At 44.2% G+C, this 20,853-nt stretch overlaps 1 protein-coding gene across 1 annotated transcript in view; it reads right to left on the bottom strand.

Moving 5' to 3' along the window:
- Positions 1-19,956, bottom strand: part of MMP16 (matrix metallopeptidase 16) — a 239,160-nt gene extending 219,204 nt beyond the window's left edge. Inside the window, exon 1 of the mRNA XM_088471395.1 lies at positions 19,559-19,956. Within this exon, the coding sequence (XP_088327521.1) occupies positions 19,559-19,684 (126 nt within the window). The 5' untranslated portion in view covers positions 19,685-19,956. The remainder of the gene's footprint in view (positions 1-19,558) is intronic.
- Positions 19,957-20,853: the final 897 nt, after the last annotated feature.

The following is a 20,853-nucleotide window of genomic DNA, read 5'->3' as shown; positions in this document are numbered from 1 at the left end:
TGTCAACCTTAAGTGTTTTTTTCTTTTAAATTTTCACAGTTACCTTTGGGGGACTGTATGAAGGCTGCACGGGAGTACCCGCAACGTTGCACCCCAAAACCCCAATTCTGCACTTTTTTCCACCTGCTATTCATAGGCGAAACTTTTTCGCCTGGTACATTGCACTGACTTTCCGCCTAGGTGGAAAGTCCTTCAAATTGAATACGGGGTAAAACCAAAACAGGCGAAAATGACGTCACCCGCAAAAAAGTTTAGCCAAAAACACGTGAATACGGCTTTTCGCTCCAAAATGAATGTAGGCCCTAGACGTCAAATGCTCTAAGTAGCATTTCACCAGCATTGGCAAAGTGAGGTCAACAAAATGATTAGTGACATCATCACTGTAGACCTTCTGTACCCAACACCTACAATTACATCAGCATCTGCCATGCTCACTGAGCAATCTATGAATGTGAAGGTTATTGTGTTATTGAGGCTTATTTATCAACAATGTTCATAGGTGCTAATCTATAACCATACCAACCAATAAGACACTTGCTTTTATCCTGTAACTCGCAGATGAGAGATGCAAGCTAATTGATTATTTACTGTGGTTTTAGTTCAGATTTGCACCTACAGGTTGAGTCTCCCATATCCAAAATGCTTGGGACCAGGGTTATTTTGGATAATGGAATATTCCGTATTTTGGAATATTTGCACACTATAAAGACATTTCTTGGATATAGGACCCAAAACTAAACACAGAATGCATTTATGTTCTATATACACCTTATACACACAGCCTGCAGGTCATTTTATACAATATTTTTAATAATTTTGAGCATCAAAAAAAGTTTGTGTACATACATGAAATTCATTTATGTTTCATATACACCTTATACACATAGCCTGAAGGTTATTGTATACTGTATTTTAATGATTTTGTGCTTTAAAAAAAGCTTGTGTACATTGAACCATCAGAAAGCAAAGGTTTCACATTATCAGTCATACAAAAAATATTCCGTAATTCTGAATATTCCGTATTTCGGAATATTTGGATATAGGAGACTCAACCTGTATTAGTAAATAATTAGTACATAACCCTGTCATGAAATTGCAGTTTTGTAATCAATTTTAACTGCGTAGTCCTCTTTATTACTGTAAACAACAAGGATTCCTTACCATACACAAGTAACCTTATCATTTCTGACTAGAAAAACTGTCACAAATTTTTGGCCACTCTCCAACCAACATCTTTCGTATGTTTTCCTGCTTAAATAAACATCCAATCAAAAATAAATATAGTCTGAGAGAGTCCGAACTCCGATGTCTCCAAGCCAACGTATCATGAACACCCCTTGGGGATAACAGCAGGATGGAGAGAGAATCAGCCTCATTCAGACGTCAGCTAGAAACCACTAAGGGCCTGTAATCTCTAACAAAAGAGCATTTACATCTCCATTAAATAGCCAGACTGTCAGCTACTTAGGAGCAAGGAGAACAGTAGTCAATGTGTAGCTTTAATCTGTAAAATACCCATACTGCAATAAAATGTTACATAGTTGGTGATGTTGTTGAGAAAATACAGGTCCGCTAAATTATATATACTGCAGTATTATGGACCAGATTGATGACAGCAATGCACTGTAGTGTGTATGTATATATATATATAGAGAGAGAGAGAGAGAGAGAGAGAGAGAGAGAGAGAGAGAGAGAACGAACCAGGTGATGCTCTGTAGTAGCCATGTTCTCTGCAGGCTATTTATGTCTTCTCGGATGGTTAGCCAAGCCTCTGTGTTGGCTGACCACACCCCTTCTATGACTGGCCATACCCTTTAAGCCCGGACGTATACCACTGCCGTCCCGCAGTGGGCCCTTCATGCCCCAGTCCGACAATGGGGACGAAATGACATTGCCTTCATTAGTTTACATTTATCTATTATCATTTACAGAGCACCCCGAACAAATATGCGCAAACACGGGGAGAACATGCAAACTCCACACATATTGCCAGGAATTTAATTTAACTCATGACCTCAGTGCTGTGTTATAGGGCATGCTAATTTTCATGTTGTGTTACAGCTATAAAATAGCAACAATACAATAGTGCCACCTTAGGACACATCAGCAAGGAAAAGTTAGAAAGTTGGCCTCACATTGCAAAACAATAAATGGTGTAAAAATTCTGTGAAGAATTGAGAAAACAATCTACAAAAGAAAGATGTACTCACATTGTTCAGTGAAGCTTGTAGGAATATGCCATTTTGCACATAAAACTGTATTTCCCTGCACATTTGCATCAGTTATAGACATGACTTAGTGCTACCATATTGTTTGTCTGAGTTTATGTGATAAGCAGTCACGTCTGAGAACACGAGATCTACACGGCTGTCCCCTGACTCAGTGTTTTACCAAATGGGTATTCCGATCACAACAAAGGTGAGTGCTGACAGAATCCCACCTACAGACAAGCTGTGCGCTCCGTCTGAGCCCATCAGTATAGGATAAGAGGGCTCTGTTTAGCATGTGACGCATTACACCGACTACCTTCAAAGCATCTGAAACTCTATTGGAACTCCAAAGTTCCGCTCCTCTGTTGTTTTCATATCACATCATTCTGATTTCTGGTTTCAGATAGTCCCCCATGGTTTATTTAGCATTTTAATGTATTAAATGTAAGTACGCTCTAATCCATTTTTCTAATTTCTCTACACCACTAAGCCAGAGGTTCCCAAGCTCTGTCCTCAAGGCTCCCAAACAGTCCAGGTTTCAAGGATATCCATGTTGACAGTCAATTTGCTTTAACCACCTGTGCTCAACCATGGATATCTCTAAAACCTGACCTGTTGGGGTGCCTTGAGGATCGCGTTTGGGAACCTCTGCCCTACACATTTGAAATGACAGAAAGTGTCAATGACACAATGTTTCAGGATTTAGGGAAATCGTTATGTAACTTTCTGCTGCGAATATGCAAATAATCCATTACAGAAGTAGTCACTTCTGGGAATCCCTGTTTGCATCTGAGCAACTTGTATTTCCAAGTCTGCATTTTCAGCTGTACGCCTCATGAGATGTATGTAACATTAAATCTAGCCTATAGATGTGATCAACAGAAAACACGGCTCAGGGCAAACATATTTCAAGATCAGTGTTACTCAAAATAAAATGCAATTCTTGACCTAAAAGCTAAAAATGTACAAAGTCTTTACCCTGGTCTGATCTGATCTAACACTACTACTGTCCATAACTCTTGTGAACAGTCACTGATATATAATATAACATAGGTATAAGTTTAGTGATCATATATAATAGGCCACGTGAGTGGAATTGTCACAACTTTACATTGCACAATCATTGCTCATAGAAGATGTGACACAGAGGGATGCAGGAACAGCCCCCTTAGACCCTATACTTTAATTGCCACTGAATTCTTATAACATTGCAGTTTCTCTTATCTATGCTTTGTTATGTATGAATGTATGAATGCAGGTGTCTCATGTTAGATGGGAAAGCCCCCATAATAGAGAAGGGGCATTGCATATCTTGCAGCTGCTGCTGGGAATTGAGGGCCTGATACAGAGCCGCTCGTAAGCGGCCGCTCGTTCGCTCCGAGCGATGTTCGCACAACTGCGCATGCGTATGGGTTGTAATGCGCATGCGCCAACCAGTCATTGCGGTCGGAAATCGAGCACTCGCAAAATAGCGAGTGCCTGCTAATTTGAGTGACAGAATGAGGGTTTTGTGGGTGGTAACAGGGTAAGGTGCTTGAAAACAGGGAGTGGAGATCCGAACGCAGGCGTGCCAAACGGTCAAAAACGGGCATTTTAAGGGTGTGCATAATTAACAACGCAGCGTCATCGACCACGTCACTTGGCTGTCTCTTAGCCTGAACTGTTCGCATGATTGCGGTAGGACAAACCTACCACAAGCGCCGCGAGCAGTTCAGATGCCTTTCGATGTACTCGATTAATCAAATAAATAGCGGAGATGACGTATGATGCGAGCGGCCAGGGGGCGTCTTTACAAAATAGCGAGCGCATGTTTCGTTCGCTCGCTCAGACATAGAGGCGTCAACAGACCGCAAAGAGCGAGCGCTCAATTTAAATAGCCAACCCCTTTTTCTGAACGAGCGAGCGCAAATAGCGTCCGGCTCTGAATTAGGCGCTGAGTCTCCATAGAGTTCTCTCCTCCTCTGCAGCCGGCCATCTCTCTCATCACATTTGTAAAAAACTGTCCTGCAATATATACCCTAATTCTCCATAAACTATAGCACTTTCCGCCTACGGAATTTGCCCATACGTTTTCACAGTCCTACCACAACCACACTAAACAGCTAAATTAATTAGCTCTCAGCTTCCTTGTGATATGACCAACAAAGAAAAAAAAGTACCCAGGGTTGGACTGGCCCGCAGGGGTACAGCTGAAATTCCTGGGGGGCCCCACTGAATGACAGCCCCACCTCCTCCTCTAGGAGTGGAGCAGGATCATGGATGAACTTGGTTGCTTTATTTGTTTCCACGAAAACTACACCACCATTAGCCCTCCTGCCAATCAAAGTGGGTGGTGCTTAATAGTTGGCCAAGTCCATCTGTTTTGGCTGACCACACCCCCTCAGGTGGCTGCCCACACCCCTTAAGCTTGAGCTCTACCACTGCATTTCCTGGTGGGCCCTTTATGCCCCAGTCCGACAATGACAGTACCTGTATCCTGACTACAACAGTAGCCTGGGAGCTATGCCACTATCATTATTATTATTATTTATTTATATTGCGCCACAAGTGTTCCACAGCGCCTTACAAAGTACATGAACAAATAAGTAACCAGTGACTTACAATACAAAGCAGGACATGGACATGTATAATAAACATTGCTATATTAGCGACCTTTACGCCCATATAAGCAGCCGAGTGTTGGTTGCCCTAGTGGGGAGAAAGAAGAACAGGAGTGACACAGATGGGGTAGGCGGGGAGGAAGGAAGATGCAGCAGCAAGTTAGGATGAGAGCTGGAAGACTTTAATAAAGTAGTGGGTCTTAAGAGCTTGTTTGTAAGACTGTAGAGAGGTGCAGAGTCTGATGGGGAGAGGGAGGGAGTTCCAAAGGTGGGAAGCAGCGCGGGCAAAATCTTGGAGGATTGGTGGGGAGTGGGAGGAAGTAATCAACTGGCATGAAAGGCGGCGTGTATTAAGTGAACAAAGAGGGCGGACAGAAGAGTGAAGGGAGAGGAGATCAGAGATGTAAGTGGGAGAGGAATGGGTGAGGGCTTTGTAAGTGAGTATGAGAACCTTGAATTGGGATCTGAAAGGGAAGGGGAGCCAGTGCAGGGCTTGTAAGAGAGGGGAGGCAGATATAGAGCGCTTGGAGAGGAATATGAGCCGAGAAGCAGCGTTGAGCACAGACTGGAGAGGAGAGAGATGGGATTTGGGGAGGCCAGATTGGAGCAGGTTACAGTAGTCCAATCTGGAGATGACCAGTGAATGTATGAGGGTTTTAGTGCCATCCTGGGTGAGAAAGGGTCTGATATTAGAAATATTCTTGAGATGGAAATTACAGGACTGCGAGAGGTTCTGAATATGTGGTTTGAAGGAGAGGGAAGAATCCAGGATGACTCCAAGACAACGCACTTTGGGACTAGATGAGATAGTTATGCCATATACTGATAAAGAAATAGTGGGACATGATGTTATGTGGGAGGGTGGGAAAACGATCAGCTCAGTCTTAGACATATTAAATTTGAGAAATCACTGGGACATCCAGGAAAAGATAGCAGAGAGACAGTTAGAGATATGAGTCAGTAGAGAGGGGGAAAGATCAGGTGAGGAAAGGTAGATCTGAGTATCATCAGCATAGAGATGATAATGGAGGTCAAAAGAGCGGGTGAGTTTACCTAGAGAAGACGTATAGAGAATTGGAGAGGTCCAAGAACAGTACCTTGGGGAACACCTAATGTAAGAGGCTGTGGTGGGGATGAGTTGTCATGAGAGAAAACAGAAGGAGTGGTCAGAGAGGAGAGAGCAGTGTCACATAGACCAAGGGAGTGAAGGATATGCAGCAGCAGAGGGTGGTCCACAGTTTCAAAAGCAGCAGAGAGGTCAAGGAGAATGAGCAGGGAGTAGTGGCCCTTGGATATGGCAGCAAGGAGGTCGTTGCTGACTTTTGTGAGGGCAGTTTCAGTGGAGTGGAGCGAACGGAAGCCGGACTGAAAAGGGTCAAGGAGGGAGTGGGAAGAATGAAATGTGGTGAGGCGTTTGTAAACAATACGTTCAAGGAGTTTGGAGGCAAAAGGGAGGAGAGAGATTGGTCGGTAGCTAGAGAGAATGTTAGGATCAAAGTTAGGTTTTTTAAGAATGGGGGAGACAAGGGCATGCTTGAATGCAGAAGGAACAGTGCCAGAAGAGAGGGAGAGATTAACTAGGTAGGCAAGATGGGAGCAGGCAGAAGAAGAGAGGTAGCAGAGGCAGGAGGGGAGGGGGTCGAGGGGAGAGGTGGAAGGGGGGAAGGACTGGATAAGGGCCTTAACTTCCTCTCCAGTCACAGGGGAGAAGGATGTCAGAGTCAGTAAAATGGATGGAGAGGGGAGATCCAGGAAAGGAGGATGTGGAGAGCTCGGGGCTGGTTGGATATGATGTCCTGACGTATGGAATCAAGTTTAGATGCAAAATAGGTAGCAAAGTCAGTGGCAGAGAGCAAGGAGGGGAGACGAGGAGGGGGTGGGCAGAGGAGGGAGTTGAAGGTGGAAAAGAGACCCTGGGGATTTGAGGACTGGGAGGAGATGAGATTCTTGAAATATGACTGTTTAGAGAGGGAAAGGGCAGCACTGTAGAATGACAGCATGAATTTAAAATGGAGAAAATCTGCCTGAGAGCGTGATCTTCTCCACTGTCGCTCGGCGGTTCGTGAACATTTTTGCAGGTACCTGGTGCATTTGTAATGCCAGGGTTGAGGTGTGGATTTGCGAGGGTGAGTAGTGATCGCCGGAGCAACAGAGTCAAGAGCAGAAGTAAGGGAGGCATTGTATAGGAGCAGGAGAAAGAGAGGATAGGGGAGAGAAGTGAGTCAAGTAGGGAAGATAAGAAAGCAGTGTCGATAGCTTCAATGTTACGCTTAGTGATGGTGGCTCTGGGAGGTAGAGGAGGGGAAGGAGAGAGGGATAGGTTAAAAGAGAGAAGGTGATGGTCAGAGAGGGGGAATGGGGAATTGGAGTAGACAGAAATATCACAACGGTGAATGAATACCAGATCGAGCAAATGCCCACTTGCATGGGAGGGTGAGGAGGTCCATTGGGAGAGGCCAAATGAGGAAGTGAGGGTGATTAGTTTGGAGGCAGCGGATTCTGTGGGGATATCAATTGGAATATTGAAGTCACCTAGGATAATAGAGGGAAGGTCTGAGAAGAGAAAGTGAGTCAGCCAGGAAGCAAAGTTGTCAAGGAACTTGGAGGGAGGGCCGAGGGGATGGTAGATGACAGCTACTCTGAGGTGTACTGGTTGGAAGAGGCGTAAAGCATGAACTTCAAATGTGGAGAATGTAAGGGATTTTTCTGAGGGTATAAGTTGGTATGAGTAACCAGGGGATATAAGGACCCAACACCACCCCCATGGCGACCCCCAGGCCTGGGCGTCTGGAAGAAAGTGAGGCCCCCATAGCAGAGAGCTGCAGGAGAAGTGGTGTCAGAGGGTAAAATCCAGGTTTCAGTAATGGCATGGAGATTCAGGAAGTTGGTGATGAAAAGGTCATGGGTGGGGGCCAGTTTGTTACAGACTGATCTGGCATTCCAGAGGGCACAGGATAGATTGACAGAGTTGATAGGAGAAATGTGAATGAGATTGTCAGGGTTGCTATAGCGTGGAGTAGAGATTACTTTGGGAGACAGAGGTGAATGGAGTGTAGGGATCATTCGGGCTCCTGGGATATAGCCAAACTTGCTACTCTCCTAAATGTTGTGGACTTCTCCCAGACTCCCAGGAGGGCAGAGAACCCTTGCACTGCACTAATTGACAATCCATGGCATTGCACTTGGGGGTGGGGGTAGGGCTTAATAGTGCGAACTGCGTTAACACTCACCATAAACTTACCACGTGGACCATGGAGGGAAGGCATATCAATAAGTAAGTGTCATATAAACAGCAGAGAATCATACAACAGCCAACTTAACATTTTGAAAATGCTAGGTGGCATATTTATTAAAGGTCGATTTTAATCTATTTTCATCTATTTAAAATCGATCAAAATTGATCGACATCGATGTTGTATTTTTGGGGCTAAATCACACATTTACTAATACTAATAAAAAAAATTGTAAGCAAATGTGTGATACTGCCCCAGAAACACAACATCGATTAAAATCGGTCCTTAGTAAATATACTCCTGGGGCTATGGTTAACATAACTAACTGAATCCCAGTTACGCCCCTTTAGCTGCAAGTGGAAGTGCGTCGTAAATGCGAAGAATTCTGCAGCACCTGTAACTCCGTACACTCAGGAGCTGATTGAGACCCTCTCGCTAGGATGCGTTCGCTCGTAGCTGCTGATGGTTCGCATTGTGCGCATGCATTGCAGAGTGTGTGCGTGAACCAGTGCAAGAGATCGGGAAGCATACGCTCGCCAAGTATAGCCAGCCCGGCTGAATGATTGACAGGAGAGGCCGTTGTGGGTGGTTACAGGGGCAGGCCACTAGAAACGGGGGAGTGGAGTTGCGAACGCAGGCGTGCCTGAGTGTTTCAACACCGTTTTAGAGGCGTGCATAATTAAAAGGCAGCGTAATAGTACACGTCACTTGGTGGGATTTCACACTGAAGTGATCGCAGTGCTTGCGGCAGGGTATAGTCAACCTCAAGCACTGCGATCGCATTCGATGGTGCTCGATGTACCAATGTTTTCATGCATTTCCAGGAGATGACGTGCACAAGTGGGCGTCTTAGGCATGGCTGGTGGGCGTCTGCATACACATAGTGATCGCACGCCAAGACATAGTGGGCGTGCTAAGGCCTTGCTGTGCGATCGCCTGCCTTGCTCGGCGTACGCTGGATTTGCATACGCAGGGTGCGAGTGAACGCATCTAGCGAGCGGGTCTGAATGAGTTCCTCAGTTCCATTTATCAGAGTATAAATCCATTTTTGGTCAGTGGAGGATTCACTAGTGACAAATACATAAGTTACCGTGTCAGTATCACTGTCCAAACTTCTATGATAAATCACTTCAGGGATATTGCTAAATTATTGAGACATTTCTCCCTATTACTGCAAGCTAGCTATGAAAGTCCCATTCTCATCAGAGACTGATAGAGCAAATTGCTTAAATCACTGCAATCCAGGAACATTAGTATTTTTCCTCAAATGTGCAAAAGGTCACAAACCATGACATAAAATGTGTTTTCCGCTTTCTCCAAATTCTCCTTCGGAAATACAAAAATATACATCCCATGAAATATGTTTCTTTCCTGTTGTTTCGCTGTCAGGAAACGGCAACTGTTTCACCTCTGCGCTGGCTGACGGCCAGCCACACACTGCAGGCAGGGAGAACTGCAAGGCTAAGGAATCAGGTAATGTGCAGGATGGTGTAGTTGCCAAAATAATAAATGAGATACGGAGCCTTACCAAATCTGCATTGAGTCCTTTAGAATCTCATACAATATCAAAGTTACTGTATATTAACAAAATGACAGCACCTTAATAAAAGACTTGAAAGGGGGTTTCCCATTCTACAGTGGACATGCATCAAACCTTTGAGAGAGATAAAGTGCCCACAGCAACCAATCAGCTGCGAGGTAGCATTCATTAAGTACAGTCTATAAGATCTACTGTATATTGTTATTGGAAGCTGACATTTTACTGCCTACAGTATATGGCTGGGCTGCTGCTCCTGCAGTACATGTTGCATATGCGTCCAGTGCCATCCCCCAGCTGCAGAAATACATACAGTACTGTTATATAGGCAAAGGGAAAAGAAACACCAGGTCAATGCAAGTAAAGGTCAGACCAAGCTCTTTTTCACTGACCACCCATTTAATGCATCCATCTCATATACACTTATTCCCTTTAAGTAGAACGTGAAGTTCCTTTTCAGAACGCATCTCATTAACAGCAGCCTAAAGAAACAAAGGAAAATGGGAATTACCAAGATTTCTTGCATAGTGATTTCTGTAAAAAAATAAAGAAACTACGCCTCATTGGGTATAAGTAAGATTTTCCTCCAATGATATTACTGCTGTCATTAAATAAATTGGAAATAAGTGCAAATTATCTAAAATATTGATATTAATATACTGTAGCTGCAATAAAACCAGGTTTTGCCTTTTAAATTATTGTGGCTTTCGATCTACATTCATGATCGCCGACATTGCATTATACCCCTTTACCTGTAATCAGTGGCATATTAACAATGTTTACAGTGCAAATGAGCCCTTGAGCCAGGGGAGGAGCCCTGTGCTGCCCACCCTGCACCTATCATTTGACACTGGCCAGGAGGAGTAATATAAAATGGAGGGGAGACTGTGACAGTTAAAGTTGAATGAGTGTCTACCGTTACCGCGTCAGAAAGGCTTTTGGCTCCTCCTCCCCTCTATCCATGCTACAGCTGACTCCTGTCTTATCCTGGATGATCTGGGATTTTCTGATCTCAATGTCATTGACAGTCGAGTCCTACCATATACCGGCACTGAGAGTACACAGTCACTACACAGCGGGGAGCAGGGGGCTGCTCCCCGCTAGTCTATAAAACGCTCCTATCTACAACATATAATAGATAACATCCATCTCTAATCACAGTAATAGTAATTAACTATAGGAAAAGGTAGAATAAAGATTACATATTGCAATTTAACTTATAGATTGCATAATGCTGCTCCATACATTTTGTATATGTTAAATATGTATAACTGTTATGTCACTGCCTCTACATTTTACCACCATAATTTATACCTCCCAACAGATAGACATGCAAAACTAGGCCAAAATAAGCCCTGCCCTCATTTGCCAAGCCCCACCCCAATCCACCAGGAAATGCCCACACTTGGGTAACACTCCACCCCTTACATTATTATTAACAGGGTCATTAACAATTTGTGAGCCGCCAATTTAAGGGTACATACAGGCATTTGAGATTAATTAAAAACAACTTTGCCTTGCATTTCAAATGGTGTCTCAGACATTACTGTATGTTTTACAGTGCATTCATATGCGACAAGTGCACAAACAGAAAACAACTTGTGCTTGAAAAATGCAACAAAGTAATAATGATAATAAATACGGTATCTACAGGGACACTGGTTTCTAGTGTCAGATCCATTTATATGCAGCAAAAATACATGTACAACACATGCTCCAGACAGCATTGATTATGTACCCTCTAGCAGCTAACAAGCTTCTGTATGCTGCACAATATCAGAGATGTATTCATGTTCAGGAAAAGATCCACATTATTTAACAGGGTCGACAGATGACTTCTGATTTAAGTTCCCATGAACTATGAATATTATATACATGATTCTTGTATTTAATTCTACAAAGTCCTTAGCTAGCTGTTATACTGCAGGTGTGTCAGACAGCGCCCGTGTAGTTTCTAATGACACCACAGATCTTGCACCTGGGTCTCTATCCAAATAACTAAGCGTATGATTGACAGCTGTGAAAAACTAAGAATATCCTTGAAGCCAATGGACAGCTATCACAATTCTCCTGCTCGTGCTTTCTGACATCTGTTAAATAATGGATGGCATACAGGTTTCCATATTCCTGTGGCCATGAACTGGCCAGGCATGGGATAAGCAGTTACCGCAGGGTAGTCTATTATAATCCTTATGACACCTTAAAATAGAAAAAAAAAAAATCACTGCACTTTCAATCCGCTAAACGCCGTACTCCGATGGTGTCATTTCGGTCTTTCTAGAGCGCACGTTTTTTGACACTTTTCCATGATTGCATCTTAAATAGACTATAATGGAGGCTGAAAATCAGAAAAGACGTGAACTGCTTTCAGATGAGTCTGAGAAAAAGTTGTTGGCACAATGACGTACAAATAGCTTCAGATTCATTTAGTAGCCAAAGTGTTAAATGCAATGACATTTGCAATACATCAAAAAATATAATTATTGCACCGAGTAGGCTGAAGCATGACAAGAGGAAAATTTACAGCAGAGAAAACATTGAACAAGCAGAGAATAGGTCCATATAGAATGACAGCCTATATTGGGAATGTAAGAATGTAAAGGCATTCAGGCGTATAGCAATCTCTTAGTTTTTTAATGAGTTACTGCTACCATAGCGCATTACTCAAAAGCCTAATTTTCATTTACCGCATTAGCCGGCTGCACTTTATGTGTCTGATGAATGGGCAGTCGTTTTAAAGAGTATTAAGCGTTACTGCCGCGTAAAAATAATGTATGTCTGTTTGTGGGGAATTTAGGGCCTGACTCAGCAGCGTACACAATTGCAACTACGTCCGCAGATCGTCAATTGTTCAGTACTGCGGATGCGTATGCATCGTGCTCTGCGATGGCACTGCGATTACACACGCAGATGGGGATCCATCGCAGAGTGAGTGACAGGCCGTGAGCGTTTGGGGGTGGTGACGGGAGAGCTGTTGCAGAAACGCAGGTGTCTGTCCGTTTGAACGCCGTTGCACTGGCATGCATAAATTAGCTACTGCGATTGCCTACGCAGCTTGAGAGCTCACTGCGTGCAACGAGACTTGCAATTTCTGCAACGGGTCGGACCTGCTGTAATTGTGCGTGACGGGCCGATGTGCTTCGATGTTACTGATGTATACGCAGGACTACGAGGTATTACGGATGTGAGAAAGCAGCAGTGGGCGTCTCTATGCTGGCTGAGCTGTGGCTGATGTTACCGATGTATACGCAGGACTGCGAGGTATTACGGATATGAGAAAGCAGCAGTGGGCGTCTCTATGCTGGCTGAGCTGTGGCTGATGTTACAGATGTATACACAGGACTGTGGGTTATTACAGGAAGTGAGAAGGCAGCAGTGGGCGTCTCTAGGCTGGCTGAGCTGTGGCTGATGTTACAGATGTATACACAGGACTGCGAGGTATTACGGATGTGAGAAAGCAGCAGTGGGCGTCTCTATGCTGGCTGAGCTGTGGCTGATGTTACCGATGTATACGCAGGACTGCGAGGTATTACGGATGTGAGAAAGCAGCAGTGGGCGTCTCTGTGCTGGCTGAGCTGTGGCTGATGTCACAGATGTATATGCAAAACTGCAAGGTATTACGGATGTGAGAAAGCAGCAGTGGGCGTCTCTATGCTGGCTGAGCTGTGGCTGATGTTACTGATGTATACACAGGACTGTGAGGTATTACGGATGTGAGATAGCAACAGTGGGTGTCTATGCTGGCTGAGCTGTGGCTGATGTTACAGATGTATACACAGGACTGTGGGGTATTACAGGATGTGAGAAAGCAGTAGTGGGCGTCTCTATGCTGGCTGAGCTGTGGCTGATGTTACAGATGTATACACAGGACTGCGAGGTATTACGGATGTGAGAAAGCAGCAGTGGGCGTCTCTATGCTGGCTGAGCTGTGGCTGATGTTACAGATGTATACGCAGGACTGCGAGGTATTACGGATGTGAGAAAGCAACAGTGGGCGTCTCTATGCTGGCTGAGCTGCGGCTGATGTTACAGATGTATACGCAGGACTGCGAGGTATTACGGATGTGAGAAAGCAACAGTGGGCGTCTCTATGCTGGCTGAGCTGCGGCAGGCATTAACATATTTTCGCAGCTTCATTGTGTGCGATTACGCAGCTGCGAATGCAATTGCGATGCATACTGAAATAGGCCCTTAGCAACAAAAAATATACATCTTAGAATTGCATGGCTTGTCTGTACACGCCAGAACATTAAATAAAATATTTAAAGGAAATCTGTAGTCACATGTATTTTTTACCATCCCTACTTCAACACAACTAGAAATTGTGCAGGGGGTCCTGGTGCCAGCGCCTGCATCTGATGCTTCTCTTGGACCAACCCCTGGAGAAGCTTGCATATAAACGATGAGCAGTAGTAAGTTGTTGCTACCATTGGTTAACAATGTCTCCAATCCGATGCATTAACAACCCCTCAATACTCACTGATTATTTTCAAACGCCTCCAGGTTGTTAGTCGTTGAGATACATGTGTGCCAACATGCATCAGAGAGGTGGTGCACAGTTAATTAAAAATAAAACATGTACATCTTAGCAGACAACTCCTTCAAAATGAACACATTTTCTTAGATCATATTGGTAGCTTTGCATTTTCAAATAAGCATGTGTTTGATGGGCAAAAAACTTCTGTATTTACTTTTACCGTCGCCTAACTAAACTAAACTACAGTGGCAACAGAGATTTTCCATTTTACATTATTAGGGGGCAATTCAATTTTCGGTGATGTGTCTGAAACCGTTGTAAAGGAACTTCATGGCAATGTATCACTGGAAAATGGCCAAAAATGTAAATTAGTATAGAATGTATTTCTTTGTTTATTCAAATGACCTCTGTTTTGTATTGGAGTTGGGCCAAGGAATACTTGAGGAGGGGGTTACACACTATACAGGGCCTTGGAGAGTATACAATCTAAAATTGGACTTGAGTACCCTCACAATTGGGAGGGAATGGAAACAGACCAATAGATAGAAACATGTGGATCACATGACATATAGCTTTCAACATGCTTTTTTACTTAAAATTTGGCAATTCTGTCCTCAATGCTGCTGCTCGGCTCGTCTTCCTCTCCAAACATTCTACATCTGCCTCCCCTCCACTACATGCCCTCCACTGGCTCCCCTTCCCCTTCAGAACCCAATTCAAGATTCTTAAACTCACTTACAAAACTTCCCTCACCCAATCCTCTCCCATTTACATTTCGGATCTCATCTCGCTTCACATTCCTGCCCGCCCACTTCACACAATAAATGCATGCCACCCTTGCCAACTTCCTCCCACTCCCGCCTCCAAGATTTTGCCTGTGCTGCTCCCTACCTCTGGAACTCTTTCCCTCTCCCCATCAGACTCTCCATCTCTCTACAAATCTTCAAACGAGCTCTCAAGACCCATTACTTCGTCAAAGCCTTCCAGCTCTCATCCTTACCCGCTGCTCCATGCTCCTTCACTGTCTACCCCATCTGTGTCACCCCTGTCTGTCTGCCCCTCTCCTTTAGAATGTAAGCTCTCACGAGCATGGCCCACTTCCCTCATGTGATTCTCCTTCCCTCACTTAGATGATCATCTACTCCTAACTCCCCACAAGGACACCAAACATGTGGTTGCTGACTCCATGCTGCTTATTTGAGTGTTATTATTGCTATAGCAGTAATGTCTATAAACTATGGCCCTCATTCAGGGGCGGTCGCAAGAAGCGAGCGCTCGCTCTGAATGAGGGCGGCCGCTTGAATTTTCTAGTGCAGCCACCTGGTTGCAAACTAAGCTGTGGGTTACCACCCACAGCTTAAGCGACCGACCAGGTTGATGGTCGCGATGGTCAAGACCAGGGGTCTTCAAACTTGGCCCTCCAGCTGCTGTGGAACTACACATCCCAGCATGCACTGCCACCTTTTTGATATAACAGCATGCTAAAACTATGTGCAGTGCATGCTGGGATGTGTAGTTCCACAGCATCTGGAGGGCCAAGTTTGAAGACCCCTGGTCAAGACCATCGCGACCATCGGAACTTGCAACGAAACCCTAAGGTTGGGTCTCGGCACCCGCAAGCCCCAGGGAGCTTCCTGCTCTGATCGAGCAGGAAGCTCCCCACTGACATCACTGCTGATGTCAGTGCGGCCGCCCACAAAACGGCAGGCGTTCCTTAAGGAACGCCTCCATTTGTGAAACCACCCCCACCGCCATGCCTATAAAACGGGCCGAGCTGTTGAGCAACATCGACAGCCGGCCCTTCTGTAGTGAGCTCCGGAGCGAGAGAATTTCTCTCTCGCTCCGGGGCTTGCGCACACGCAGTGCGGCCGCTGCTCATGCGCAGGGCCTAAACATCGACCCGGTTGCGAGCGCTCAGCGCATGCGACCGGGTCTGAATGAGGGCCTATGTCCTTGTCCTGCATTATTTTGTACTGTAAGTCATTGTTTTCTTGTTTGCTCATTTGTTTATGTACTTTGTAAGGCTCTGCGGAACTACTGTGGAGCCATATAAATAAAGGATAATAATATTAATAATAATAATTATTATTCTTATTATTAATACGGGACATATGTACGCTAAATATTTATTGTTATTTGTCACTAATTCTCATTTCTGAGACACGTGAGTAAAACTGTTTTGACGACTAAGTTACTAAGTTTATCCCAGATGTCGAACATCATAATTCTAGTTAATGGATTAAAATAAAGTGTCTCCTATCCCACATTACTTCTCAATGGAGACAGTGCTGGGTCATCAAACAGTAAAATTAAACGTAACAGGAAAGGTTTAACCAACGACTATAGTGAATACACACTGCAAAGTTATAAGTGAAAATTATGTTTTGAGATAGCTAGGACCAGTTAGGAGCAAGTGCCTTTAAGCTCCTGGTTTTGTGGATAGGGAGGTTTTTTTTGTTAGATAATTGAAAGGAGGCCTAATGGTGGTTGAGCCAATGGATGAACTGAGGGTGTGGCTTAGGCTGTCTCCATTTCACGCCAATCCTGTTGTCAATATATTTATTTATTTCATAGTCAATCTTGTATTGTTGAGTAGGTTTATGCCATTATGGTTGTTAATTAACATCAAACCATAACAGGCTTATGCTGGGTACACACTTGACGACCCAGAACCCGGCCAACCGAGTAAACACTTACCAATAGGCTTTTAGGAGAATTCATTAATGATTGCATTTACAATGTGATCTGGGCGCGATATTTGCACCCATGATCGCATGGCAGGATGCAATCATACCGTCCGGGTGCAACAAAAAGCACCCACAGGGACATGGGCTCCGAAATGTGCTGGGACTCAAGTGACCGCGTCAGAGGTCTCTTCACTCATGTGCCGGGGTTTACCCCACGACTAATTGGCGGCCAAAATCGGTATTCACACGCGGAAACACACTGATTCCGCGTAAACTGCAGAATCGATTAGTTTTTTCCCTGTGCGCGAGCCCAATTTTACCATGGGCTGCGAGGTTCAGTCTGACTGCGGGGACTCGCGCACAGGGTAATCCCCGATAACTGAATAGCCCCCAAAGTGAAGAAAGATAAATACCAACGAATCAGCTCCTGTCATTTTTCAAACACAGCCTGTAACATGACAGTAAGGAGCTGATTGGTTGGTACTTATCGTTTCTCCACTTTATCTCTCTCCAAGGCTTAGGTCCCCATTTATTAATGATTGCTTTTGCAACGCGATCAGGTCGTGACAGTACCGCCCATGATCGCATTGCAAAATGCAATCAAAGCGGCCGGATCTATCATCCGGGACATGCAGGGACACGGGCTCCGTCCCAGCGATGTGCCCAGAGAGCTGCCGGCCAGTGCAGGGGCTGCTGCGCATGCACAGCCGCCATAGCCGGGGAGTGTTCAGGCGGATCCCTCCACCGGCTAATTATGTGCGGTGTAGCCCATAGGCTACAGCGGCTCATGCCATCTTCAGATGGCATTAACCTCGGCGGCCAATTTCGAGAATTCAGTGCTTTCCGGATATTGGTAAATTTGGCAACATTGCATACCACATAGAAACCTATGGACCTGCCAGCGGTAATGGAGGGATCACAGCAGGTATTGGAGATACCTGCTGCGGTCCCTCCTTAATACATACGGGGGATACTTAATATTTGAAGTAAACCCCCGAAAACTGGTGTTTCGGGGATTATACCTGAAATATACTTTGATAAATGGGCCCCTTAGTGAATAGACCCCTTGGTATAAATCTGACAGCATCACATCCCCCATAGAAATCTATGGAGGTTGTGGTGCTGGCGGAACGGAGAGGCAGCAGCAGATATCAGAGATATTTTCTCCGATCCTTCCACAATATATTTGGGGGACACTTAATATTTGCGGGTATCTCCCTGAAAACTGGTGTTTTCGGGGAATACACCGCACATATTTAATGATAAATGGGCCCCTAAGTGTCCTTCTGTTTTAAGATCTGACAATTAAACAATTATCATTATTTGATATTTTAAAGACATTACCGTTGTGTTATGTGGATGACAGAAGCACCTTGTGGATTGAAGCTTTCATGAGAAAAAAAAGTTATATTGTGTCTGTTTCCTGTCATAGTTTTCCCTTTTTTACAAAACTAGCCATCCCCAGTGATGATACATAAGTAGTGATATAACTTCAGGCAGCAATATATTAAGTGACACAAGCAGATGTTTTACTTTACTGTATCCCAGATCCCATTGCAAAACAGTCTCTCATACGGTAAGTACCTCAGTGCTGAAAAGATACAAGACCGCTGTATAACCCAGTTCTTGCATAGCATCATTTATAGAGATTATGCAGCAATCACACTAGCCAAGTTCAAGAAAGGCAGCAACAGATCACAGTTATATATAGGATAGGCAGTACCGGTAATCCATTATGTGAATAATATAAAATGGTTACCTCCACAATACCACACTTTACCATAATTGCCACATTGCCAGAAGATCACAATGTGCTGGCAATAAATGAAAACCTGAAGCCACAACACTAGTTTGCAAGACACAAAGAGCCATGTGGCACAGCTCTCTATAACCATTGTGGTAGACTGCCCTCTAAAGTATCTGAATTAAATAGAGGCTACTGTACTTTACTGTAGTTACACTGAATTAAAATGAAAGCATAACAGGATATTTTGGTAAGAGATACACTATACAGAGCATATCCCTTCAGTGCAACCTTAGGGAGACAGGAGCTGCAGGAGATACACTATACAGAGCATATCCCTTCAGTGCAACCTTAGGGAGACAGGAGCTGCAGGAGATACACTATACAGAGCATATCCCTTCAGTGCAACCTTAGGGAGACAGGAGCTATAGGAGATACACTATACAGAGCATATCCCTTCAGTGCAACCTTAGGGAGACAGGAGCTGTAGGAGATACACTATACAGAGCATATCCCTTCAGTGCAACCTTAGGGAGACATGGGCTGTAGACATCCCTTGCAACCGTGTGTGTAGCCTGCAGAAAAACCATCCAAATAGCTCAAGTTTCCTTGTTTGTGCTGCTAAAACTAAACACCCGCTCAGAACAAAGCGAGCTGGAGGAACAAGAGTGACTGGAGGAGGGGGATAATGAATTCCCTAATATGAGGGATGCCCGGGTAGAATTACATGGAGGATCGGATGCACAAATGGCTTTTGGCCATTTTAATTAAATAGAAAAAAAAAAAAAAAGTCACCTCCGCCAGATGTTACACAGAGGCAGGAATAGGGCTCAGTCATTCACAAGTCAGCAGCTGTTGTAGCGTGAGCTCTGCGCCCCATGTAACCTACATGGCGCACCAGATGCGTAAACCATTGCGCACGGCGCAAAAGAGGTTAACAGCACCCACCCATCACACAGGGGATGCTTTCAGCATTGTAATGTTATATTCAGCAGGGTTCTCACACTGGCTAGTGCTGATGCAGAAATCAAGAGTATATAATTATACATTATATACCTATATTGCCTTACCTCTACATTGAAATACTGCTCCTCTGCACAGACAGCACATACAATCCAAAGGAAGGTTTGCCAAAAAAGCACCAATGAATGCAAGAAATCTAGCGGTCTCCTATTGCCTGATGTGATCAAGACCATGGTGAGCTGTGCTTTCTGGTACAGGAGTCTTTATTCTGTTCCTTCAGAAAGTCCCCAGTGTCCCTGGCAGAATTAACCAAGCATAAGGGATGCTCTGCTGCGATGGGTGCACAATATTTCGCTCCAGAAGCGCCCAGAGGGATTGGATCTTATGCATAACCAGTGGCCAGGCGTCCCAGTGCACAAGTTTAAAGAGCCCCTAGGATCCTGTCCCCTTCTCCCAGTGTGGAGAGAGGCCTGTGTGCCCAGCCTGCCTCTCCTCCCTTCCCTCTGTGCTCAGTCTCCCCTGCTGGAATGTCCATCCTTCATCAACATAACTCCTCCTTGCAAGCAGCCTCGTCTTTCTTAAAGGAGACAGACCGTAACCATCCAGCAAGGAAGGAAATCAGACCTCTTCCCCTATTGAAAATGCATTTATCTCAGCTTATGTGTATCTGGGTGTTGGCACATCCTCCTTAATAACTGCTGGAAGCACTTCATTTATCATTCATATGCACGGAGTTATCTTAGTACCACTCATGTGGTGGAAATGCCTAAAAGGTAATGCAGATTTACAATTGATTCACAATTATTATATTAAAATCTTTTTATTTTAAGGAAAAAAATAAATACACAATAAAAATCATCTACTATTATTATTATTGTTATTATTATTACTATAATAATAATAATAATAATAATAATTATTATTATTATTATTATTATCGTCATTCATTTAGAGATGTGCGCAGACCCTGTGTTTTGGTTTTGGTTCTATTTCATCATTGTGTTTTGGTTTGGGCAACACCACCCTTTAAGTGTTTTGGTTCAGATTCGTTTTTATTCAGTTTTGGATCCCTTAAAAATCTATGAAATTTAAAAAAAAAAAACTATAAAATTTGATACAAAACAATGGCTAAAACAGCTATTTTTGACCTGTTTACATGCAATCCAAAACCCGAGTCCGGTTTTTATATCCGAGTTCCAAACTAACTGCAGAACCGAACTGGTAATCGCTTCGACTCAGAACCACTAAGTGATTTCGAACTAGGACTCAATTCGAGTCATAACCCCTAAGTTCGTGTGTTCCTATTTCAGGAAAACTGAACTGTACACCTCTGCTTTTATTTATAAGGCTCCAAATATTTCCTTAGCGGCGCACAGAGCAAAGATACCAAACCAGGTAAAGG

Source organism: Taudactylus pleione, unplaced genomic scaffold (genome assembly GCF_031769625.1).
Source record: "Taudactylus pleione unplaced genomic scaffold, aTauple2 ptg000114l, whole genome shotgun sequence".
Classification (NCBI taxonomy): domain Eukaryota; kingdom Metazoa; phylum Chordata; class Amphibia; order Anura; family Myobatrachidae; genus Taudactylus; species Taudactylus pleione.
This window is presented reverse-complemented; position numbering and strand designations above follow the sequence as displayed.